Source organism: Protopterus annectens, chromosome 11.part0 (genome assembly GCF_019279795.1).
Source record: "Protopterus annectens isolate FY-2018-M chromosome 11.part0, PAN1.0, whole genome shotgun sequence".
NCBI lineage: Eukaryota > Metazoa > Chordata > Ceratodontiformes > Protopteridae > Protopterus > Protopterus annectens.
Window position 1 is genome coordinate 1,481,163,490 of NC_056745.1, and position 13,487 is coordinate 1,481,176,976.

The following is a 13,487-nucleotide window of genomic DNA, read 5'->3' on the forward strand; positions in this document are numbered from 1 at the left end:
GAGTAATGACTGCAACATTGAATACACTCGAGCATCTACATTTATGGTAGGTACACAACTGTACTTTATGTATACTGCGACAGTGAATACACTCGAGCATCTACATTTATGGTAGGTACACACCTGTACTTTATGTATACTGCGACAGTGAATACACTCGAGCATCTACATTTATGGTAGGTACACAACTGTACCTTATGTATACTGCGACAGTGAATACACTCGAGCATCTACATTTATAGTAGGTACACACCTGTACTTTATGTATACTGCGACAGTGAATACACTCGAGCATCTACATTTATGGTAGGTACACAACTGTACTTTATGTATACTGACAGTGAATACACTCGAGCATCTACATTTATGGTAGGTACACAACTGTACTTTATGTATACTGCGACAGTGAATACACTCGAGCATCTACATTTATGGTAGGTACACAACTGTACTTTATGTATACTGCGACAGTGAATACACTCGAGCATCTACATTTATGGTAGGTACACAACTGTACTTTATGTATACTGCGACAGTGAATACACTCGAGCATCTACATTTATGGTAGGTACACAACTGTACTTTATGTATACTGCGACAGTGAATACACTCGAGCATCTACATTTATGGTAGGTACACAACTGTACTTTATGTATACTGCGACAGTGAATACACTCGAGCATCTACATTTATAGTAGGTACACAACTGTACTTTATCTTGAGCCGCCAGTATTAACCTTTCAGCTTTTGGTTTGACTTTGCCTCTCTTTAACCATTCCTATGTTCGATCCTGATCAACATGAGATTGTTCCAGGAGTTTTCTATACTTACAACTATATTTATGCATTTTCCACATTTCTTGCCTTCTCTTCTGATCCTTTACCTTATATTCTTTATTTTGTTTTTTTTTTTGTCACATTCAGTTGCTGCCTTATTTTTATCTACTTCTGGTTTGATTTCCATTCCTGCTTGATGCCGATATGCTTCTGCTGGATTAAGCAGGGAAGTCATCTTAGATTTAGTCTCCTCATGTTTCAAAACTTTCATTATGGTTGGGTCTTGTGAGGTCAGCAAATATGCATGCAGTCCCACGATTGCGGATGTGTACATGTAATCAATTTCAAGAAGCCCCATCTCTCCTTCAGAACAGGGAATATATAAATTTGGTATGCACTGATTTTTATAAATCATTTGATGAGCATGAAGCATCCTTCTTGTGTTCCTGTCTAATCTGTCCAACACCTTTTGGGGCCAGTCAATTACTCTAGAACTGTAAGTTAGGACAGGAACTGCGAATTGGTTTATAGCTTGCTCGAGTTCATTTATATCACATTCTTGTGCCAAACTGATGTTTTCTTGGTGCTGCAGCTTTCCTGCTTTAAAGGTTGCTTGTGCACATTTATCCAGATCAAAGGCCATTCTTATATCATTTGAAAAATTTTGACTATTTCCAGTTATGCTTTTAGTTCCTTATCTGATGAGCTATACAATTTTAAATCTTCAACAAAGAGAATATGAGACGTCTTTATACTTTGTTGTTTTCTGGGAGCCAAATTACAACCATGACCTAATTTGTTAAGAAGACAGCTTAATGGGTTAAGGGCCTGCCAAAGAGCAGTGATGAGAGAGTCACTTTGGAATATTACCCTTTGGATTTTTATTCCTGGAATAATAATTTGTCCTTTATCATGGCTTAACTATAAAGTGGTTTGCCACTGCTTCATGGTCACTGTGATGTAGTTTATCAGTGTAGAGTATATTTTATACATTTTAAGCACTCTTTTATCCATGAATGTGGGATACTGTCAAATGCGTTTTTGTGGGCTGTCCATGCCATATTTAGATTCTTCCCCTTTTTGCAGTTCTCCACTATGACTTTATTTAACAACAAATAATCCTTTGTTCCGTATGGCTTTCTTTTATTACCTTTTTGTTCTGTTGCTATAATCCCTAACTGAGAGAGCTTTTCAATGATGTCCATGTGGGAGATTGTGTCAGAAGACTTGGCCAGGTCAAGATAGGCGGTATGTACTGTCTTTCCTTCTTCCAGGGAATTGGTGACTTTCTCAAAGAAATCCACCAGGTTTAATAAGCATAACCTACCCTTAACGAAGCCAGATTAGATTGGGTGTAGAGTTTGAAGGTTTTGTGTGTCCTTGTTGTAACGAAGCCAGATTAGATTGGGTGTAGAGTTTGAAGGTTTTGTGTGTCCTTGTTGTAACGAAGCCAGATTAGATTGGGTTTAGAGTTGGAAGGTTTTGTGTGTCCTTGTTGTAACGAAGCCAGATTAGATTGGGTGTAGAGTTTGAAGGTTTTGTGTGTCCTTGTTGTAACGAAGCCAGATTAGATTGGGTGTAGAGTTTGAAGGTTTTGTGTGTCCTTGTTGATGGGCTCCATGTTGATTCTTTCCATGGCCTTGCAGATGAGACTGGTCAGACGTGTGAGTCTGTAGTTCCCAGGGTCTGTTGATGGCCAACCCCCCCTCTTTCCATGGCCTTGCAGATGAGACTGGTTAGACGTGTGAGTCTGTAGTTCCCAGGGTCTGTTGATGGCCAACCCCCCCTCTTTCCATGGCCTTGCAGGTGAGACTGGTTAGACGTGTGAGTCTGTAGTTCCCAGGGTCTGTTGATGGCCAACCCCCCCCCCCCCACACACACACGCACACTTTGTGCAAAGGGATTACTGTTGCTGTTCTCCACTCAGCTGGAACAAAGCCAGTTCTCAGGCTGAGGTTAAAGACAGTGCTAAGTGGGTCTGCTAGGTCCTGATTTAGATTGCTTAATTAGCATCCTGGGATGTTATCTGGTCCCATTGAGGCCATGTTTTAGCCTTGGAGAGCACAGGTAAGACCTGATCTCTAGAGATCATAGGCAGAGGACTGGTGTTAGATATGCTTTGCGGTATGGTCGGTGGAGGCAGGGGGGTGAAGTTTGCCGCTAACTGTCAACTAGCAGGTTGGCAATTTCCTCCGGTGCAGTATGAGTGGTGCGATCTGTTACCAGGTCTGCACAAAGCTGGGGGGCATTCCCTTTTAGGTTTTGGACTTCATTAAAGAATGCCTTATGATTACTGTTAGCTACGGACACTATTTTAACTTTATACTTGGCTTTAGAGGATTTCATAAGAGTTCGGATTTGCTTGTTCAAGTTGAGGAGGGAATTCTTCCTCTGCTGAGTCAATTCCCTTTTATTCTTAAACATCAATTTCTTCCTCTTGTTATATAACCTGTTTATAGTTGAGGTCCACTAGTAGGCTTATTTCGGGAGAACATGTTTTTGATCTGGTCAGGTACAACCGAGTCTGTACAGTTGCTTAAAGTGTTTTTACAGGGCATCTGAGTATACCTCTGCGTAGGAGTCGTCGTTGTCTGAGTGCAGGGAGGTATAAAACTTTTTATACCATTGCTTAGTAGTCTTAAGTTAGCTTTGAAAAAGTTCTTCAGCTTTTTTTTTACTCCTATGTGGGTGTCTGGTCCAGCAGAGTAGTTAGCATCCCTCACATAGGGTACTTTGCTGTAGGAGTAAATGATTGTCAAATATGCATGAAGCAGTTACTACATTGCCTTGGTATTCCCATGTCAATCAGGCTGCCCAGAGACATGATGGGAAACTGTCCATTACAGCAGGTTTTTACTGTAAGAGCTATTAGGGAGAGGAGTGGGCTAGATCGACAAGTTTTTGAGCAAGGACTATCAAGCTGTTATGGAAAGGAGTGGACTAGATGTTCACACAGCCTGCAGAAGAGCATATATTGAGCATTAGTGTGCACATCTGTATTTGCATGTGTGTGTGTGTGTGTGTGTGTACATATACGCATCTGTTTACAAGCGTGTGCGCATCTGTTTGCAAGTGTGGGAGCACACATGTCTGTGTTTGCGATTGTTTGTGTGCACGTCTGTGTTTGTGAGTGCATGTGTGCACGTCTTTGTTTGCGAGTGTGTCTGCGTCTCTGCTTGCAAGCGTGTCTGTGCTTGCGAGTGTGTCTGCGTCTGTGCTTGCGAGTGTGTCTGCGTGCGTCAGTGCTTGCGAGTGTGAGTGTGTGTGTCTGTGTTTGTGAGTGTGTGTGTCTGTGTTTGTGAGTGTGTGTGTGCGTGTCTGTGTTTGCAAGTGTGTGTACGTGTCTGTGTTTGCGAGTGTGTGTGCACGTCTGTATTTGAGAGTGTGTGTGTGCGCGCGTCTGTGTTTACGAGTTTGTATTTGTGCGCGTCTGTGTTTGCGCGTCTGTTTGCGAGTGTGTGTGCACGTCTGTTTGCGAGTGTATGTGCGCGTCTGTGTTTGTGAGTGTGTGTGTGCGCGTCTGTGTTTGCGGGTGTGTGTGTGTGCGCGTCTGTGTTTGCGAGTGTGTGTGTGTGTGCATCTGTTTGAGAGTGTGTGTGCGCACGTCTGTATTTGAGTGTGTGTGCGCGTCTGTGTTTGTGAGTGTGTGTGTGCGCGTCTGTGTTTGCAAGTGTGTGTATGCGTCTGTGTTTGCGAGTGTGTGTGCACATGTGTGTATGTGCGCGCGTCTGTGTTTGCGGGTGTGTGTGCGCGTCTGTGTTTGCGGGTGTTTGTGTGTGCGTCTGTGATTGCGAGTGTGTGTGTGCATCTGTTTGAGAGTGTGTGTGCGCACGTCTGTATTTGAGAGTGTGTGTGCGCACGTCTGTATTTGAGAGTGTGTGTTTGTGCGCGTCTGTATTTGCGAGTGTGTGTGCGCCTGTGTTTGCGTGTGTGTGCGCCCCTGTGTTTGCGAGTGTGTGCGTGCCCGTGTTTGCGAGTGTATGCGCTCCCCTGTGTTTGCGAGTGTGTGAGCGCCCCTGTGTTTGCGAGTTATCTGTAAATGGCCACGATGTATTTCCTTCTAAACATTTATTTGCACATCGATTCTTGCAAATTTTTAGATCTAGTTTCATTACTTAGCTGTAACTATGACAACCATATGATTTGTTTTTAGGTACATGTAAGGGATATTTGTATTATGGAAAAGGTAGGGCAAATCTCAAAAACAGGAATAGTGTATAGTGTTGCAGTAAATAAAAATAAGGGCGTGTAAAATTTGTTAGGCCGCTGTTTTCTTCTTTTAGATTTTGAAAACAGAGACAAGGCAGGATATTTTTCACTGGGTATGACTGTCTGTTTTCCAGTAAGTCCTTCTTATGTAGTATCATTGCTCTGTCTTTCAGGTAATACAGGAGGTACAGCCAGATGTTGTCGTAGTTGAGCTTTGCCAGTATCGAGTGGCTATGCTCAGGATGGACGAAAAAACATTACTAAAAGAAGCCAAAGAAATAAATCTGGAAAAGATTCAACAAGCAATAAAGCAGGTACCAGATGATGCATATTTGGTGTTTCATTCTTTTTCATGGACTTTTTCAGTGTAATTGTAGCTTGTATTGTGTGCTTTGTATAGTATTAGTCAAGCACCAAGGAATCCTGACTGCTCCGTGGGTACTAACTGACATCAGGGTCAATGAAATGATTACAGGAACAGTGTTAAGCATTTGACACATTTGACCATTGCATTATAAACAGCTGTCTTATAGCTAGAGGAATAAGTCACTCAAAGGCTTTAAGACTTCCAGTACACTTGCTCATTTTCTATTAAAATAGGTTCATAAGTTATTACGCTGCAGTCCACGATACCACTAAGGAGCCCAGCACAAATCCACAACTGTGACAGAGGACCATCTGATTAAATGACTTGCTGAAGGTCATACATTAGGTAAAAGAAGATTCAAATTTTCTTCCCTCGGCACAGGAAGTAGGTCATTACCAGGTCTGAGCTTTAGTCCTCTGCGCTACCTGCCAGCTGATTATCTTACTCCCCCTTAATATTATATGCAGACCACATTGTCATATGTATAGGTACACAGAATCACAAGCGACCTAAAAGGACCGTTTAGAAAATGAACTCGCATATGTTGCATATCGTCTTAGTTTGGAAAAACTCATACTTATTTATTTTTTTATTTATTTATATTTGTTGACCGGGAGTGTCCGACTGGATGTAGGTTCATTTTCAGCGGAGGCTCGGGGAGAAAAGCTCCACAGTTAAAATAAACAGACAGTAGTTGCATTGGATTACATAGCGATTAACAATTTACATAGGAATTGCTTACAACATATTTACAGATGAAGAACATAGTACATCAGTAGACAACTAGAATCTTTATCTGCGAAGTACATAACAGACATTAACAAATGCTAAAATAAGAAGTTCCTGCTGTATAAGTACTAGGCTTATGAGCATCTGAGCTTGCTATAATCAAGGTAGTTAGTGGAGTGGAAAGAAAGGTAGTGGTTGGATGGGGTGGATGATATTAGAGTGGGAGTTGCAAGGGCATAGCCAGCATGTTTTTAGGTGCGCTTTTAGTAAAGTTTTGAAGTGGGTGTATGATGGTATGGAGGTAATTGTGGGTGGGAGGGAGTTCCATAATTTGGCTATGGTGCAAGAGAATAGTGCTTCACCAGAAGAGTTATTGGCTTTAGTGATCTGCAAGTGATTTTTGTTGCTGGATCTTAGTGGTCTGGTAGTGCGATAGGGTTGGAGTAGATTCTGGAGGGATGGGACATTTAGTGGATGATTTACTAGTTTGTGGGCGAGTGAGAGTTGATATCATTGAAGGAGGTGAGGGAGTTCAAGCCAGCCCAGTTCAGCAAGTGAGAGACCGTGGTGACTATGGTAGGATGCTCCTGTGGCGAATTTGGCAATTTTGTTGTAGCAGGTATTTAGCTTGTCTAGATCGCATTGCCTTAGGTTGGTATATAGCGGAGAGGCATAAAGTAGGGTGGAGATAAGGTGGGAATTTGCTATTGAAATCTTTGCTGCTTTGGTGAGAAGTTGCTTATTTCGGTATGATGCTCCTAGTTTTTTGTGGACTTTTTTTATGGTCATGGATATGTGAATGTCAAATTTTAGTTTATTGTCTATTTCCACTCCTAGCAATTTGGTGTGTTCAGTTGGGTATATAGTGGTGTTGTCTTTTGCTGTGATGTTAAAGTGAGAGTTGTTTTGAGTATGTTTGGTGGGTTGGAATATGAGTAGTTTAGTTTTGTTTGGGTTGAGAATTAATTGGGCATCGGATAACCAAGTTTCAACAGAGGAAAAGGCTTCCTGTGTGACTTTTTGCAGTTTGGGTAGCGACTGGGCTGAGCAGATGATGGTCGAGTCATCTGCGTATTGTATGAGTGTGCCATGTGTGGTGGCAGAGGCTAGATTATTTGTGAAAACAGAGAAGAGTAGGGGTCCAAGGATGGATCCTTGGGGAACCCCTATGGAGACAGGTAGTTGGGGAGATGTGTCATTCTGCCATACAATGGATTGTTGGCGGTCAGACAGGTAACTCTGAAACCAGTTGGTGACTGATTGTGAAAAGAATAGGTTATTGAGGACAGAGATAAGTTGTTTGTGTGGGACCATGTCAAATGCTGTAGATAGGTCTAGGAAAGTAGCAGAGGAGAGATAGCCATTGTTTTTATGCTGAAGGATAGTGTTAGTAAAGGAGAGTAAGGCAGTGGTGGTGCTATGGTTTGGTCGGAAACCATGCTGAGTACTGGAAAGGAGGTTGTTAGGAGGTAGTCTGAGACCTGAGAGTGTATGCATCTCTCTAGTATTTTGGAGAGTGGAGAGAGAACAGCTATGGGGCGGTAATTGGTTAGTTTTGTGGAGGGGAATTTTATGTGATACTTTCCATAGTGTGGGAACATAACTTTCTGACAGAGATCGGTTAATCAAGATGGATACTGTGTAGGCCAGAGCATCAGCTGCGATTTGTAGGTATTCACTTGGGAGGTTGTCTGCTGCTAATTTGGTGGGCTTAAGTTTAGTTAAGAGTTTTTTTTATGTTGGAGGTAGGTACAAGAGAAAAAGAGAAGGCAGTGGGGACATTAGTAGTTGAAGGTGTGGGTTGGAGGGGAGGGGGGGTTGTGTTGTTTAGCTAGTGATAGTATGGTTTGTGTGAAGTGTGTGTTGAATGAGGTAGCAGTATTTTCTGAGGAGTGAGGGATGTTAGGAGGAGGGGTACTGGCTTTACCTGGGTGGAGGATGGAGTTTATGGAGGACCAGAATTGTTTGGGGCTGTGTTCGGAGGAGTCTAGGGCAGACTGATAGTATTGGAATTTGTCCTGTTTTATTAGCTTTTTGACTCTATTGCGTAGTTCTAAGAATTTCTGTCTAGTTGAGGGGGTCTTGGTTTTGCGCCAGTGCTCCCAGGCTTTATCCCTGTTTTTCATTTCTGACTTAGTGGTTTTATGCAGCCATGGGGAGGGTTGTGCTTTGATTCTGGAAAGTCTTATGGGGGCATGGTAATTAAGGATGCTCAGGAAGGTAGTATTAAAATATTCAACTGCGTTATCAAGACTGAGGTACTTTAGAGGATGCCAGTAACATTCTTTGAGGGATGAGATGAATGTGAGTGGGTTAAAGTTTATTTTTTTACGTATCTGATGGTAGACAGGTTTAGCTTGGTATAGGTATTTTTTCAGTAGGAATGTTGGGGAGTGATCACTGAGGCTATCTGCAGCCTGTTATATATGACTGGGGGCTCTTACTGACTAGTATCCAGTCCAGGGTAGTGTGCTTGCTGGAGTTTTTATTTATCCTGGTTGGCGACTGGACTAGTTGGGTGAAGCCATGAAGGTTTACATGATGGGTTGGATGGTTGCCAGAACAGGATTGCCAGTCAATATTGAAATCACCTAAAATTATAGTTTCTTGGGGGAGATGGTGGGTAGACCAGCTGAGGAGGTTTTCTAGTGGAGGGATGTTTTGGCCAGGTGGGAAGTAGCTTCCAATTATGTTGATGGTTTTGTTTTGGTTTATTTTGAGGTTGGTATATATTATTTCTTCATTGCCTATTTGTGGAGCTGATGATTTTAAGATCTGGCTGTTTAGATGCTGTTTAAATATTATAGCTACACCGCCTCCTTTCTTGTTTAGCTGGTCTACTCTTAGTATGCCATAACCTGTAGGGAGTATTTGCTCACTGGTAATGTGAGGTTTTAGCCAGGTTTCTGTCAGGATTACCATATCTGGGGAGTACAAGTCTATGGTGGCATGGAGTTCATGGACTTTGTTGGATATACTTCTAATATTTAGACTTAGTAGAAGGAAGTCATTTGGCTTTCTATTGGCTGTAATATGGGAGAAGTTGTGGTTTCTAGTCTGATTATGAGGATTGGGGTTGGAGAGGGTAGGGCCAGGGTTTGGAGTGGATATCTCCACTTAGGGCTAGTTTTGATATGCATGAGGTTATTAGTTTTCTTAGTTTTTGAATGTGTTTGTTTATAAGGGAAACTTTATGATTGTGCTCTTTGGGTAATAGGTATGGCGGGAGGGTTACTATGCTAAGTTGTAGGGATGCTTTATGTTTGAGTAATATAGTTGATAGAATATGTGGGGGGGTTCATAGGGATGGTTCTTGAGTTGGTGGGAGGGGAGCTGAGTGAGGGTGAGACATGAGTGGTGGTGTGAGTAGTAGTACAGTGGTAGTGGTTGAGTGCGGGAATGAGAGCTTTGGTAGGATGTAAGATATGCAAGCAGAGTGCATGCAGTGAGCATAGGTAAGGTATGCTTGTACATGTTAGTTGAGGAGGTGTGATAGTAGTGGGAAGATGGAGGAGGTAGTGTTGGGTTAGTGCTGTGGTTGGCTACTGGAAAGATGGGAGGGGTTTCTGAGTGTAATAAAGGTGGGACCACTGGGGGCGGGATGGAATAGGGGGCAGGGTGGGGAGCGAAGCGGGTAGAGACCCTGTTAGTTGCTCTTATGAGGGGTCTGGAAACAATCCGGTAACAGAGTTAACTGATGAATGAACATATGATAGTGACCAGGGTGGTTGTAGTTTTAAAAATGGTGCCTGCCACAGGTAATACTTATTAACTTTGGGATTGTCTTAAGGTAATAAACAGGGAAGGGGGAGGGGGAGGGGAGAACAAGGGTGTGAGCAGGCAGTTCTTTGTACTGCTGCTAATGAGCCAAAGCAAAGACAAGTTAGTGTTTGAGGAAACAATCACAATTGACCAAGGACTGCCCTGAAACTGTAAGTCATTTCTTAACCATTTTCAGGTGGAAAAACAGGATAACCTTGTATCAGTAGGCTACTGTGGTCTTAGTTTAAATTAACAAACACACAGTATTGATCAGATTATGGATACTATCTGCTAACAGATGGGAATGAGAGAGAAAGTGGAAGATGAGTGTGTGTGTGTGTGTGTGGGGGGGGATGCTTACAAGCCAAAGCAGAGTGCTCTCCAGGGGAAAATGAATATTGGCTCAAACAGGTAGACACATACTCAAAGTTAACTTTAGTTGTTTGCAGACAGTTCAGACCCGGACTGCACTTTTCTTATAAGAATGATAAAGGTTGTACCGCAGTTGAATACTTGAGTGGTGTTAGGTTTTTAGTTGTTTGCCGACAGTTCAGACCCGAACTGCGCTTTTCTTATAAGAATGATAAGAATGATAAAGGTTGTATATATATATATATATATATATATATATATATATATATATATATATATATATATATATATACATACACACATATACACACATATACACGCACACACACAGATTTATCTATCTTAGACTCCGTCCAACTGGACTATCCTTGATTATAACAAAAACCTGTAGAAGCCACACCAAGCTTTAAGTACCTTGGTGACTGGATAGATCAGAAACTAATTTTCCAACATCACATCAGCTAATCAAATCCAAGATTCAACAATTAATGTTTTGATCATGGAAAATTTCCCATCTCCTGCTTCCTTCAGTTGTTAGAATAGCAGTAGAGAACACCATTCTGCAGCCACAGCTAGAATATGCATCATTGCCTTCACCTCTGAAAACGATCTGAGTCATTACAAACTACCTCAGATAGCATTTGCTGCTGCTTCACGCTTAATCTGCGAACATAACATCAGCATTCCATTCTCAGAAATGTCAAATGACCGTCAGTCCAGCAGGGATCTGAAGTAATTCATTCCATTCTCAGAAATGCCAAATGTGACCCCCAGTCCATCAGGGATCTGAAGTAATTCATTCCATTCTCAGAAATGCCAAATGTCCGTCGGTCCAGCAGGGATCTGAAGTAATTAATACCATTCGCAGAAATTCCAAATGACCGTCAGTCCAGCAGGGATCTGAAGTAATTCATTCCATTCTCAGAAATGCGAAATGACCGTCAGTCCAGCAGGGATCTGAAGTAATTTTAGGCTCCCTAGTTTTCAAGCTTCTGGATCTGAAGTTGCTCCCTTTATCTAGCCAGAAGAGAAGTTTCATTCCCTGCACGGCACATCATGACATGCTACTACTTTAATAACCTCACACCGAGCAGAAACATTGCAGTGCGGAGGGTGTGAAGTTCACTCCTTGAAATATGTTATGCACCTAGTTCACTAATAAAAAATCACATTTTAAAATACATACTACATAATAATAAACTAAAATAGTAGGTACTCCACATTTAAGTTAAAAATGGAATATCCTTTATTGAAACACAGAAACAAGCGATCTTAGTTGAGTATAATGACAAGCATTTGAGACAATCATTATTTATATATAATCAGGTTATTTGGAGCAAGGAAGTTGTTACAGAGGGTGGCTCTGTTAAGAGCAATAAAAGCATTTAACTCATTCCTTTAAACATGTCCCCCTTAACACTGTAGTGTAAACTGAGACTGTGCTGTCTTAGAACTGAAACTAGAAAGCTAGAGACCAGTTAAAACATGTAATATAATAATAGCTTATTAAGACTAACCTACTAATCCAAACTTTATTAAGAAACCAACTCACTAACATCTTCTGTGGTGACTACTTCTCTGACACCAAGGAGGGACAGCAGGGCTACAGTATATGAATTCACTCTGACTTGTGGAAGACGGAGCATATGTCCCACACAGGTATGCATTGTATTCAGGTGCGTAGTACGTACACCTGTGCATGATTCAAATGTATTTACAGGTGTATATTAGTTGAACGAAAACTCCATTGCGCGAACACCAGTTGAGCAACACACAATGAGCGAATGTCGCAAATATCTAAGGAATGAATGCAGATCGCCGTAGGGAATTCTTTCCTTTACTTCAATGGAGTGCGATTTCGAGGTTGGTATATTTAAGTAGCGGGGGTGTGGGGGGTGCCCCCTGCATAAAAGTTAGTGACAGTTTTTGTTTCTTAGGTTTTTTATTTTTGTGTTTCGATGTTACTGACTTTCGCTCACTTAGTGTCACTCAACTGGTGTTTGCACAATGGAGTTTTTGTTCGGCTAATATAGACCCTGTATTTACTTTCTTCCATTCCCTCTTTGTTATTACCACAGTTCATGTTTACGAATCATGGGAACGACAGGTCAGCATACTAATCATAGTGTGCGTAATACTTGGAAGTACACACTATGAATCTGGTGGGCCTTCTTCTCCATGTTTACTGCTGCTACATATTTTTTCTAAAACACTGCAGTAGTCCCGTATGACGCATTAGATATTTAGTATTAACATCTCATTCAGATACAGTGGATAGAAAAAGTGTACACATCCCTGTTAAAATGCCAGGTTTTTGTGATATAAAAAAATGAGACCACAATAAATCATTTCAAAACTGTTCCCACCTTTAATGTGACCTATAACCTGTACAATTCAATTGAAAAACAAATAAATCTGTTAGGGGAAAAATATAAAAAATAAAAAAAGTAAAATAAGCTGGTTGTATAAGTGTGCTTACCCTTAAACTAATACTTTGTTGAAGCACCTTTTGCTTTAATTATAGCTTCTTGGGTACTCACCTGCCATCAATTAAAGAGACTCTGATTAACCCCAAATAAAGTTCAGCTATCTTAGTCGGATTTTCATGATTTACTCAGTTGCCTGCTAGAGCAAATCCCATGGTTCGCAGAGAGCTTACAAAGCATCAAAGGGATCTCATTGTTGAAAGGTATCAGTCAAGAGAAGGGTAAAAAGAAAAAATTCCACAGCATTGGATATACCAGGGAACACAGTGAAGACCGTCATCAAAAAGTGGAGAAAATATGGGACAACAGTGCAAAGAACTGGACGTCCCTCCAAAACTGATGAAAAGACCAGACGAAAACTGGTCAGGAAGGCTGCCAAGAGACCTACAGCAAGCAACACTGAAGGAGCTGCAGGAATTTCTGACAAGTACTGGTTGTGCACTGCATGTGACAACAATCTCCTGTATTCTCCATATGTCTGGCCTTTGGAGGTAGGATTGCAGGACGGAAGCCTTTTCTTACACAGAAAAACATCCAGGCCCGGCTAAAATTTCCAAAACAATACATCAGGTCTCCCAAAAGCATGTGGGAAAATGTGTTTTGGTCTGATGAGACCAAGGTTGAACTTTTTGTCCACAATTCCAAAAGGTACGTTTGGCACAAAAGCAACACTTCGCACCACCAAAAGAGCACCATCCCCATGGTGAAGCATGGTGGTGGCCATATCATACTTTGGGGTTGCTTTTTTCAGCTGGAACTGGGGCTTTAGTCAAGGTGGAGAGAATT

The 13,487-nt window shown here is 41.6% G+C and overlaps 1 protein-coding gene across 5 annotated transcripts in view; it reads left to right on the forward strand.

The window, feature by feature from the left end:
• TRABD (TraB domain containing) overlaps positions 1-13,487 on the forward strand; it is a 788,001-nt gene that overhangs the window by 315,013 nt on the left and 459,501 nt on the right. For all 5 annotated transcript variants that reach the window (XM_044088787.1, XM_044088786.1, XM_044088788.1 and 2 more), the window contains exon 5: positions 5,159-5,299. In XM_044088787.1, coding sequence (XP_043944722.1) covers positions 5,159-5,299 — 141 coding nt within the window. The remainder of the gene's footprint in view (positions 1-5,158; positions 5,300-13,487) is intronic.